The sequence below is a fragment of the Diadema setosum genome, chromosome 4 (assembly GCF_964275005.1).
Source record: "Diadema setosum chromosome 4, eeDiaSeto1, whole genome shotgun sequence".
Classification (NCBI taxonomy): Eukaryota; Metazoa; Echinodermata; class Echinoidea; order Diadematoida; family Diadematidae; genus Diadema; species Diadema setosum.
In genome coordinates, this window is record NC_092688.1 from 14,615,974 (window position 1) to 14,628,772 (window position 12,799).

Here is a 12,799-nt window from a genome sequence, read left to right on the forward strand (position 1 = left end):
TTTAATCATACACATAACATGTTGATAATTTTAATAACCATGAAAAGTTCAATTATTTATTATTGCGGTACGTTTCTTGAAGTTTCGGACACGTGTTTGCAACTATTTGCAAAAAATGGTAAGTTCGGCAACATCGGAAATTTACTCAATAGTGTATGAGCTCAGATCAGCCGGCCATCTCATTTGATGCTTGTGCACACAGCTGAAAAAGTTATTCACAGACCCACTCAACCGAACACTAAACAATAAAGTAACAAAACACTGAGAGAGTGGGAGAGAGGGAGGGGAGAGATCAGAGAGGGAGAGGGAGACAATGATATTGATGGGTAGGAGGAGAGAGAAGGAAAATGCATGTACCTGTAGACAAGTATTTGCTTTGCTGTCAAATAGGCCTAGGCCTATTACTGTTACAGGGCTGAAAATAAAATTATGGCATATATTTCTTTTCACGCCTGTATCAGAGGATCTTATAGGCATAACGACAAAAACTTAACTTGTTTAATAGTACAACATGTACAACCGGAAACTAGCATATATTTGGGAACTATGATAATATGGAAATACTCTGAATATGATGTTGGATCTGTCAGAACACCAAAATTAATTGATGCTTTCAAACTCGGTCCAAGTTGGTGTATTCTTCACTTTTAATTTTTTTTTCACATATCCAACCTACGTAGGCCTATACTTACATTTTCTTTTCTTTTGTACTAATTATGTATATGAAATGCCCTGGCTTATATTCTTAGATATAATCTAATATAATTTTGAGCCGTCACACAATGAAAATAAGGACAGGGTCCTAAATATACAGGAACAGGGACAGACTCGATACTGGCGTTTAGAACAGAACATATATGCGAGAGTATATAATATAACAAACCACCAATATGACATTTTCTTCCCAGGCATCTTCTTTCTGTTGCCTCAGTAACTTTCAAAGGACAAGTCGACACTCTAATATACATGTGGATTGAGTTAAAGCAGCAATATCAATAGAACACGAGAGGTCCGAGTGAAAGTTTGAATTAAGAATATTAAAGGTCCTGTTTAAATTTGGGAGCAGTGATTTAAAAATAAAATGTTCAAGATATCACTTTTGATGCATGCATATGCATAGGTCAATTGTATCACAAAACATCCTTTTGTATACCATATAAAAACTTTGCAGTAAAGCCTAAAATATAAGGAGATATCACTATTTTTCTCATTAAACCATAACTGTAGACGGTTTAGTCTGGAAACATTTTATTATAACTATTGTTCACATTTTGTATATTTAACAATACTTAACATCGATTATACTGGTTCAAATTTTTACATTGGTTGTTTCTATCCCCAACTCACATTTTAAAACTATTTTGAAGCACTCATAACGCTGGTTTGTTTGTTGTTGTTTTTTTCACTGCAAATGCATGCCTTTATCGTGGACGATACATTAAAAAGTAAAATTTTTAAAGTTTCTGCGCAGTCACTGCAGGATGAGAAAACTATACTGCAGTGTTTATGATGTCACATGCATATTATAGAACGATATAGGAAAATACAGTAAGATACATGATGTAAATTTCATTTTTTGTTAAAAAAAAAAACAAAACGTTCCCTTGACTTGGTATTATAGTGCTTTAGGCGTATTCATTTACTTACTTACCCAGGTTTTGGGTTTTTTTACAACTAATATTTCCCTTGCCTTCTAAAAGAGGAAAGTCGAGTCGCCTTTTATAATGCAAGAAAAGAATTTTCTTCACAATTTTGTTTGCCCTTCTATATGCATGTGATATCCGAGTCGATCTATTTTCTCATCCAGCGATGGCGGCACTGAATTATTCAACTTCAAAAACTCATAACTTTTGAACGGATTGTCTCTTTGTCCTCGAACTTCTAGCAATGTTTTCAACTAATATTGCTACATTCTCTCAATCCACATGTATATTAAGGTGAACTTGTCCTTTAAATCTGGAAAAAAAGTTCCTAGTTATGATGTGTTTGGGCGTATTTGTTGATGAAACTCATAAGCACTCGGATAAAGGTGAAGTGGCATACACAGGGTAGATAGGCCTATTGTTGTGTGTTTTCATTTGTTGACTTCTAGTTAATTATTGTATTGTTTATTTGTTAAGTAAATTGAGCTCTTATGATAATTGAACTGCATATCTATTTGCTCTCCATGTCACGATAATAAGACTCGCTTTCAATAATTTGCATTTTGAATTGGATTTTGTGCTGTAACATTATACATAAGAATTTCATGCCAAATATATATACATGTATATATTCCGTTTTGATTGGCCTTTTTATTTTGCCTTGTTTTTGCCTTATTCTGTTCAAATACATGCAAATTGGCGGGTTGCTTTTCTGCTTTTGTGTTTACGTCCCAAGCATAACTCGGGTCAAAAGCTCGGGAAAATAAAAGGCTATAGTGAACATTACTGCAACGTCTGTGAGTCATTCCTCCGTCACACCTTTATATATACATACATATATATATATATATATATATATATATATATATATATATATATATATATATACATAGTTATAGTTATACGGGTCCTATATTTTGTGTGAGGGAGAGATCAGAGAAGTAGAATGAAAATAAGCTTGGTTGGTTTGGTTTGGTTTGGTTTAATTCATTTCTGCATTTTCTTTCTACACAACTTGCATGTTCTCTCGTCATGTCTTTTGTTAGTAACTTAGTCACATTAATATCCCAGAAACATGCAAGCTGTACTGAGTCGAGGGGAAAGTGCATTCCAATGTCTTTTGTTAAACATATCAGTACTTTTGCTATGATTGACAGATGATGTCACAACCAGAATCTTGGTTTGGAAGTGTTTTGTTTTTTCTTTTGGTAATCAAGTAATATGAAGAAAATAAGAAAATTTATTTAAACATATTTGGATTGTTTCTAGATATTCGTTTCTCACGAAAGTGATGTTGAGGGTATCGTGAATCATCACAAATCAACATGCGTTTTAAATGTCATAAAACATGTAATTTTTTTCTTTGATTATTATTAGATCTAAATTCATCTTGATTCATCAGGACGTGAGATGAGTTTTCCAGGGAGGCGTTCCATAAATACTATGCAGTATTTATGGAACGCCATTTATGTACAGTGGTGTGTGTACATAATTTTATGCATATCTCAATCTACGCACGGATCATTTCCCGACGTGTTTTGGATCGTCTACTGTCTGAACATCGAAGCACTGCACACATATCCAAGCATCAGCATCATCGTAAAATTGCCAGTAGGTTTACCTACGTCGTTGCTGAAAGGAGTAGGCCTACCCAGTATATAAACACAATACCATATTTTTGCACGTGCGGGAACATAGTGATAATGAAGGCTACGCAGACGAACTGGTAGACCCCTGCACACATTTCACACTGTGGCGCTCGATTGCGCAATCGTGTTGCCACTCGCCTTCTTCCCCATCATCCTGCTCTGCTGAGCTGAGTGTAGGCCTACATACAGTACTGCACCAAGCAAGTGTATAGACCATCACCATCAGCAACTACAGTATAAGAAGCGTGAGATCACCACTGAGCTGTGTTAGATATTTGCATCTCTGGTTGTAGTAACTCTGGTTGAACCTTGCCAGTCATACCTATTTATTAATCCTAGATCGTGTTTGTGATGTAAAGGTTTTGCATGTGGTTGATTCCTTTATCATGTTTATTGTGATATCATACTGAGTGATAAGATAGAGCAGAGGTGAAGACAGCTACCAAACCTGGTTCAACAATTTTTAAGTGTAAATTTAAAAGTGACAAGTGGAATCACTAATTGTTTGTAAGGAGCAAGCTTAAATCTTGACCAGAATTGGGAGTAGCTTTGCATTTTTTTGCAGACTTTAGTACCATAAAAGTTTTATTTATGGTCAGTCCCTGATTCACAAGTTGTTGCACGTGTGGCATCATCATCATCAACAATGTCGGGAACGATATTTACGCCAACAAACCAGATTCGTCTGACAAATGTAGCCATTGTCAGAATGAAAAAGACTGGGAAGAGATTTGAGATTGCCTGCTACAAGAACAAGGTCATGTCATGGAGGAATAAAGTGTAAGTAAAAAATGTCAATTATACACTTGATCTCTAATATACATTGTATTTTTCCTCATAATGTAACACGCTTCTTCTTTTGTGTTCTTACATACTGTAACTTATGTTTTTTTTAATCTTCATTTTTTACCACAAGCCTAGGGGTGCGTTCGAGCGCTCTAAAGCGAACCAGAGCGAACTGAACCAAAGCGTACCGTACCAAACTGTGCCAGTTTTGGAGCGTTCAAGCGCTCTGTGGAGAAAGCGTACCTCATGAGTTATTTTTAGAAAAGGTCATGCTTGTTTGTAGCAAGAATGTCATTCACCTGTCCCTTGAACTAGTCTACTTACAGCTGTCCTGAACAAAGAGAATGATGTCTTTGCATTGTGACGTATGCGCATGATACGCGCATGCTTTACAGCGAACTTTTGGTACGCTTTTGGAGCACATCAGGAAGTGGTCCACTTTTGGCTCGGCACAGTATGGTACGGTTCACTTAAGGAGCGTTTGAACGCTCCTCTGGCGCGGGTACGGTACGGTACAGTTCGCTTTAGGAGAGCGCTCGAACGCACCCCTAGTCATTGTCTTGTATGAAAAGTCATTGGTATTGTTGAACAATTTGTAAATTCTGTGCACATTTTGTGGCTCGAGAAAATAAAGAAAAGAAAGGGCTAAAAAACTTTTCTCATACCTTTATGAAGTTTGTCAGAAGCCTTTTTAAATATTCCCACAACAGTACCAGTGGCTATGAGCTCTAGCCAGTCACTCTTGTATTGTAAGTGTGTGTTGGTCAATTAGGTTTGTATCAAAGTACTGTGAAGGCTGATATTGCACTGAATAGTTACCCATGAAAAATGCACAAAACTAAAGTAGGGTGTAGATAAACAACATGTAAAAAAAAAAAAAGGAGCAAAAAAGAAGAGAAATTCAAATCCTTTCCCCGAGGCAGACAAGCTGAAAGACTTTTAGTGTCACAAGCAAGACTGAATAAGGCCAGCATGCTATAGAGATGTGGATTCATTTGCACGCTATATGATGTCCATCTCCTGTTTAAACATATTGTACCTACATTATAGATTAATGTAGCAGTGAGTTTTGTTTGATGATTATATGTTGAATTTACCTCAACTTTATTTCAAACATATCTTTTTGATGGACTTTCTTTTATCATTGTTTCCAACACAGGGAGAAGGACATTGATGAGGTGCTCCAGACTCACACAGTCTTTGTGAATGTTTCCAAGGGTCAAGTTGCCAAGAGGGAAGATCTGACCAAAGCTTTTGGAACAGAAGACCAGACAGAAATATGCAAGCAGGTACATTTTACCCTGTCAAAAAGAAGTTGTTGTTTACATAAAGTTGATGATAATATTGTTGTTTTCTTTGTAGCAGTGAGATGCAGGGTATTAAATGTTCTATGTATTTTTTTTATTTTTTTTTAAGCATATGGAAATCATTCTACCAGGGCATCAAACGGCAATTAATATGAAAAGTTGATGTATTAGTATGTACCATGGTATGAAATTTAAAGCAAAAAAGGTTTTGTGAAAGAATTGCAGGAGTTACCAACAAATAATTCACGTCTTCTTGGGTGAGTAGGCCCTACAGGGTCAAAATGAACAAAACGTGAATTTACTGTGAAGGTCAGAATTGCATACAGAATTCATGTTTTCCACATCAAAATTGTTGTGAACATTTCATAGTTTGTGGCATCGTGTATGAGTTGTGATTTCTGTTGGAAGGTTGTACTGCTGTAGGATTGCAATTTTGTATTTTTAAGACAGACACTGTCTTGATAATATGTGGTGTCCACTTATTCACCTTGTAGTGATTATACCACCTCCCTGCTTTAGATTCTTGCGAAGGGGGAGCTCCAAGTGTCGGACAAAGAGCGGAGCCAGCAGCTGGAGTCCATGTTCCGCGACATCGCGACCATTGTGGCCGAGAAGTGCGTCAACCCGGAGACGAAGCGACCCTACACGGTGGGCATCATAGAAAGGGCGATGAAGGACATCCACTACTCGGTCAAGCCGAACAGAAGTACGAAACAACAGGTATGCCCCGGCCAGGATTCAAAGTGGAATTGAGAAGTCGCTTTGATACCTGCAGATCTGAACATGTATTTGCATATACAATTGTACATGCTCATGTAATGTACATTATATTCACATATACTGGCAGTATATTATACAATAATTGACTGCATGACCTTCATGCAAAGGTATGCTTATATTTTTATCCCCTTTTTTGTCATCCAGTTAGACACTGTGCTCATGACAGAATTTCCCTTTTCTGTGATGTTTCTTGCCATTATGTTTGATTTTTTTTTTCAGAAATGTCCACCATGAATACTGATAATGAAGATGACGATTAAGATGATAATGATAATGAATAGAATGTGACTTGAAGAATGATGATTAAAAAATCATGGTAATGCATTGTATGGACCTCACATACATGTGTACATTACATACAAATTCCTACACACATATTAACTTCATCCTTATAATATCTGACTCATATGTACAATTGTAGATCACAGTTGTAGAATATAATTGGATGATAATTCATGCATGAGTTGCTGTGTTGATGACCAACAGGCCCTGGAGGTGATCCGCAAGCTGCGTGAGACGGAGACAATGCCGATAGACCGGGCCCAGATGAGGCTGAGGATAGTGCTGCCGGCCAAGGAGGCCAAGAAAATCAAGAGCAAGTTGACACAGCTCATCACAAAGATTGAAGAAGAGGACTTCAGTGAGAACATGGAGATTGTAAGTCACTGCCTGTGAAATATTTTGCAATATATAATTATGCGTACATTGTCCCATGCATAGGAGAGCTCTACCCTATAAGATGCATGTAAACAGAACTACCTTCATTTCTCTCCTAAAGAGCAGGTTGAAATCCTGGTGAAGTGGTGAAACACACTAAAATGTGGAGATATCTGCACTAATCTTCAGGATTAATAAAGGGAGGAAAAAGTTGTATATTACCTGTCACTGGTAAAGTCACCAAATTTAAGGCGAGACTGCTACAAAAGAAGGTCACTTTTCTTCTCTGTTTTGTTCCATAAATTTTGTTTTGATTTATTCTTGTGTATGTTTGAAAAGTTGTTTCCAAGTTCAAAGCTTTTTAATTGCCATGAAGGATAGTACCATGGTGTTTTGATTTGGACAGTCCTAGTGTTTATTTGCCAACTCTCCTGAATGTTCAACTACATTTAAACTTCCTTGCTATTTCCCTGCACTGTGATGGCTTTCTCTCACTATTACTGTGGGAGGTTGTTCTGAATTCAGTCAATCAAATATGGCAAGATAGAGCAGAGTAAACTGACTATTGGGTAGTCACCGTACACCACAATTTGACATATCTGGCGCCTACTGGGAGCGTAGCCTTCGTTGCCTCCCCTGTTTGCATGTTCACATGTGATCTGGGATTACCCTGGGCATCACTCTCCCGTAGACACATTTGGCCCAGAACCCAGCAACACAGTAACTGGGGAACTGTGGATGCTTTGGTATTTGCGCAAATTTGTAAAACAAGAATTGATCAGGGAAGCTGAATTTAAAAGTATAGTAAAATAGAAAGTATCTTTCTGCAATTTCATGTGAATTATATGTATGTGCATGAGCGTTTTTGTGACACGTGTTTGTGTGATTGAATGTGTGTGTGTGCGCGCGTGTGTGTGTGTGTGCTTGTGTTGCATCTGTCCTATGTAAATATGTTACTATTATACTTCTTGTTAATATGTTTAAAACTTTAGTATGTTTTGCTTTAGTATGTTTTCCTATGTAAATATGTTACTATTATACTGCTTGTTAATATGTTTAAAACTTTAGTATGTTATGCTTTGTTTTATATGTTTATCCGGGACCCCTTTTTTACAAGCTCTGCTTCTTTTGGGGTCCCAAACCATTCATTATTCTTAATGCTGTATCCTTTTGTAGAATGTCAAATGTTTAATGAATTGGTTAAATAAACTTGAAACTTGAAACTTGAAACTTGAAGAAGTTTAGGGGGAAAACCCTCCTCATGGGGTATTATTTTAAACTTTGGAGATGAGAATGAGCATTGGGATTGCTACCATAGAAACAGGTCTTCTCTTGGAAGTCGGTCATCCCCTATCAATCCGTATCATGTTTTGTTTGCCTGTCTAGGTGTGTCTGGCAGATCCCGGTTGCTACCGAGAGATGGAGGAGCTCGTGACAACCAGCACCAGGGGGCGGGGCATGGTGGAGGTCCTGTCACTCAAGGAAGTGGAGGAAGGAGACGAAAGATTAGAGTGAGCCCTCGCTTGGCCATATCTTCGTAATCGGGGACAGTAAGCTCTTCCAAGTTTGGAATCAACCACTTGCCAAGCGGAAAGAGTATATCTTGCATTCAGAGGGTATAGCTGAAAAATCAAGAATTTAACACTCTCCGGAGATGAAGCAGTGCAATTCTAAAGCAGTTTCCCCTTTTTTAATCGAAATTGGCGTCTGTTCAGATGATGAGTGCAAGGACAGTCTCCATGGAGACCAAGCATGATGTGCAGATTTGTTACAACATCAGATCAGAGGAGATGCCTGCTTATAATCTACCAGTCACATACTGCCTGATGCATGTGGAACCAGTTGCACTGAGATCTTTATCTACAGAGGGCAGGGGAGATGAATGTACAGCACACTTATCGGGTGATTCTGAAAAGCTGTTTTTCTTTTCATTATTCTGACATGCCTTCTGTCTGGATTGTTCTCAAAAGATCAGGGTTTTATACATGTTATATCAACCAAACATTTTGGAAAATGTATTGACATAGCTGTTTGCACTGATACATGTACTTGGTCATGTAATCCATAAGTTTATCACCATAACTTCATAATGTTTAATCGGTTTGCAAGATAAACATTGTACATATGTAAGTTGTTCAAAGATCAAAGTTCCCCATGCCGAACAGAAGTGCGTTCCACTTACCAACTCTAACATACAATGAATGCTAGAAGATTTGTAATTAGTGTGTTAACCTGTTATTAAAGACTAGACCCAAGTATACTCAGGCAGGTGTCCATCGGAAATATGTGTTATAGCAATGTCAGCCCATCCTCAACGGGTTAACTGCAAATCTGGGTTGTTCTTGAAGACTCTGTGCATAATTTTATCTGTTGTTTCCATTCATGAGGAATAAGATTTTAAAACTTAGGCCTATAGGGAGGGAGGTGCAAAAGATTCATGCAGTACATTGTAAGGGTTACTTCCTGCATTGTAAATCATAGAATGACCATATAAGATATGTATTTTGTGGGCATAATTTTTCACTTTAATATTGGAACATGTCAGACAAAGCCAAGGGTATAATAAATGCAAACAAAGGGAAAACTGACCAGAAATGAATAAAATTAATTAGTGAAAATTGGGCAAAGAAAATGGGATTCCATCTAGATTTGAACCCAAGACCTCCGGATTGCTAGACCAAGTGCTCTACCAACTGAGCTATAGAAAACCTAATACAGTGTGTGTCCCAGAAACCCTAAAATTCTCATTAGATTCCTAATGGAGAAACAGGTCCAGAATGTGCACTGTACTAAAGTTGCCGATTATTACTTGTGTAGGTGACTTCCGTCATAAAGAAGTCCTCAGGACTAACAGCTAGTATTCTTTTGTTATATTAGAATTTTGTTAAAGACGAACAACTGAAGTATTTATCCACATATGATGCATCACGCGTTACCCGGGGTACCGTAGTACCCCGGGTAACCGCATTGTGTAGCGCCACCTCACGTCCACTCGAGGACAGCCAGAGAAAAATGTACCGGTACGTACATAGTCATTCCCATGCCACTGCATGTTATACTGTGCATGCATGGAAGCTGCGATACCACTAGCGTGTGGTTTAGTGCAGTGTAGTGCAGTGGCTAGCGCGCGCAAGCTCCAGCAGTACCTATTTTTGGCACCCAGGGCACAACCTTTGAAAAAAAAAAATTCAACAAGATGGCTGATTTTTATTTGGTACCGCGGGATACCATTTATGTCATCATATAGATAATAATTTTTGGACCTGAATTTGTACTCCATTTCAACATAATTTCATCATAACCATGTTCATTATAATGTGAGCACACTTCATATGGCAGGTGATACCTACAAACATTGCACTCATGTATTCGCGTTAATACTGTTGCATGTTGGTAATTTCCAGATGTCAATCAACTTGTGAAATTCCTACAGATGGAGCCAGTGGTAAATGTATGGCAGCTACAGTAGATGAGCATGTGGTAGTCGTATTTCAAGCTCTCTGGTGTTGCAGCTTGGCAGCTGATGAAAGTGAGGTGACCTCTTTTCGTGTCAGTTCATTCAGTAACAAGAGACAAAGTATTTGTCGAATGATGCGACTTCTGAGACATATGTTAAAAATTGTAGGTGTGATTGAGTGTACGGTAAAGCAAGATATTTCCATGGCATGAAATTTATGTGAACTGAAGCTGACAGCCTTTCTTGCAGCATGAAATTTTCTCAAATTGACACTTGCATTCAATGCGTACAGTGTATACAAGAACTTTAGTGTGCGTTTTAATTTTGCAAATCTTGGCAAAATTTGCAAAATTAAAATGCATGCAAACATTCCTCATTTTACAGTATGTCAATGATATTGTTTTGTTTTAACCAACAACTTCAAACAAGCAGCAATGCAGGGATCCCAACTGTTAACTTTTTTTTGTTACATCTTATATGTATTTTTTTTTCTCAAAAAATACTGCAGATTTCATCAATAAATACTTTTTTTTTTTTGCCCAAATTCTATTTCTACACATGTCTATGGAATAAAAGTAAAAATATTGTCTTTCCAACAAAATGCACCTTTTCAGCCCTGAGAATACTACAATGCTGTTTACAAGGTTGGCATCCCTGACAATGGTCGAACTCATCATGTCCTTGAGTAATTTTTCTGCAGAAATTATCTGCTTTCCATCAAATTGGCAACTCTGGATTCAGCAATTTTTGTACGCCATATCAGAGATAGAAAAGATGGACTTTGTTGAATTTATAAAATCTGTACAAAATCAACCCTCCCCCCCCAAAAAAAAAATAAATAAATAAAAAAAAATAAGAAAGAATTGTACCAATTAGAGACAGGTAGAGTAACTCTTATGGTCATCTTTTAAAGTGATCATCTGCTAAAGTGTGTCGCCAACTGATGGATCAATTGCGAATTCAACAATTTAGGGGCTCTGGATAATTCTGCAACTGAAAAAAACAATGGCATATGACCAAAACAGAGCTTATATATGAAAGAGAAGTTTTCATTATGAAGATTAAATGTTCGAATGAAAAGAATTATCAATTCAAATCAAATTGTGGTCGTTGGTCAACAAAAAGTGAAAACTTAAAGAAAACAAGGGAGACAAGAAGAGTCCTAGAGTGTGATGCCAATTATCAATGAAAAACACAAATGGAACCTTTGTTATTAGATAGTAGAAGTGTTTATACACTGATGATACAAAATGTACATTGTACTGTATATCAACTTTCATATCTCTGTTAAGATATCTTCCTATACCAATCACCTTACTATGTCGCATTCATGATTTAATGAATCTGTAGTATAAGAATTGTATCTGATGTAGTTCAGGCCCACTTTTCTCTTGATTTAATAAAAGGAATTAACTATGTTTTCATTGCATGGCCTCCTGACTTGGGTTGACAATCTTGCTAATGAGTGTCTTTATATTTGCAATAGATTTAAATTTAATAAGCCTCTTTTGTTATCAAAGTACCTAACTGAAATGCATATTGATGTTGAGATCCAAGTGCTTAAAGGGAGCAATGCCAAAATATGGTGGATTGAATGAATGCAGCAATAATAGCAGAGCACATCAGTGAAAGTTCGAGGAATATCGGGCAATCCGTTGAAAAGCTAGTTTCAGTGAAGCCACCGCTGGATGAGTAAACTACTACAGTTCATGTCATGTATGTACGATATAAAGAAAATTTTTTTTTTTTTTAATGAATTTTACAAATTCTCTCGGCTTGTTACTGACATATTTTATGGGAATATTACTCCCCCCGCTTTCTGAAAAGGTGAAGTCAACTGCTTTTTCATTGTGTTAGAAAAGTGAAATTATGTTGAAATATATTTTCTTTATGAAATGTATAGTTGTCCATATGTGACAGCACAGTGTTGTGGTCTTCTCATCCAGTGATGCCTGTACCAAAATGTTCAAAGTTTTTAACTTTTCAACAGAGTGTCCATTTTTCCTCAAACTTAACAGATGTATTCTACTAATGTTGCTGCATTCCCTCGATTCCTTTTATAATATGTATTTGGATTTCAGTCTCCTTTGAATGAAGATATATAATTGACATATTGATGTGCTGATATGTCTTTATATACAAAGTCATGCATAATTTATTCATGAGTATTACTGTGGCAATTTTAGTGTTTCTTAATAAAATTTGAATTGAAAAAATTAAAAATTAAAAATTAAAAATACCATTGATGATTTAAACTACAATGTGCAAAATCATGCATACCAATTTGCTTAAAGGTCCAGTTTACCTTTGGGAGCAGTGATTTCAAAAATGTTCAAGATATCACATTTGATGCGTATGTGTAGGTCTGTTGTATCATAAAACATCCTACCACATGAAATATTTGCAATAAAACCTAAAATATAAGGAGATGTCGGGGTTTTTCTCAATAAACCGTAACTGTATACGGTTCAGTCTGGAAACATTTTTATTATGACTATTGTTCACATTTTGTGTATTTCA

The 12,799-nt window shown here is 36.8% G+C and overlaps 1 protein-coding gene across 1 annotated transcript; it reads left to right on the forward strand.

The window, feature by feature from the left end:
• The first annotated feature begins 3,407 nt into the window (after window positions 1–3,407).
• Window positions 3,408–12,708, forward strand: LOC140227569 (ribosome maturation protein SBDS-like). The gene is made up of 5 exons (XM_072307986.1): window positions 3,408–4,072; window positions 5,238–5,367; window positions 5,905–6,105; window positions 6,652–6,822; window positions 8,209–12,708. Exons 1-5 carry the CDS (start codon window positions 3,939–3,941, stop codon window positions 8,335–8,337), a joined length of 765 nt encoding a protein of 254 aa, XP_072164087.1. The 5' UTR covers window positions 3,408–3,938; the 3' UTR covers window positions 8,338–12,708.
• The last annotated feature ends 91 nt before the right edge of the window (window positions 12,709–12,799 follow it).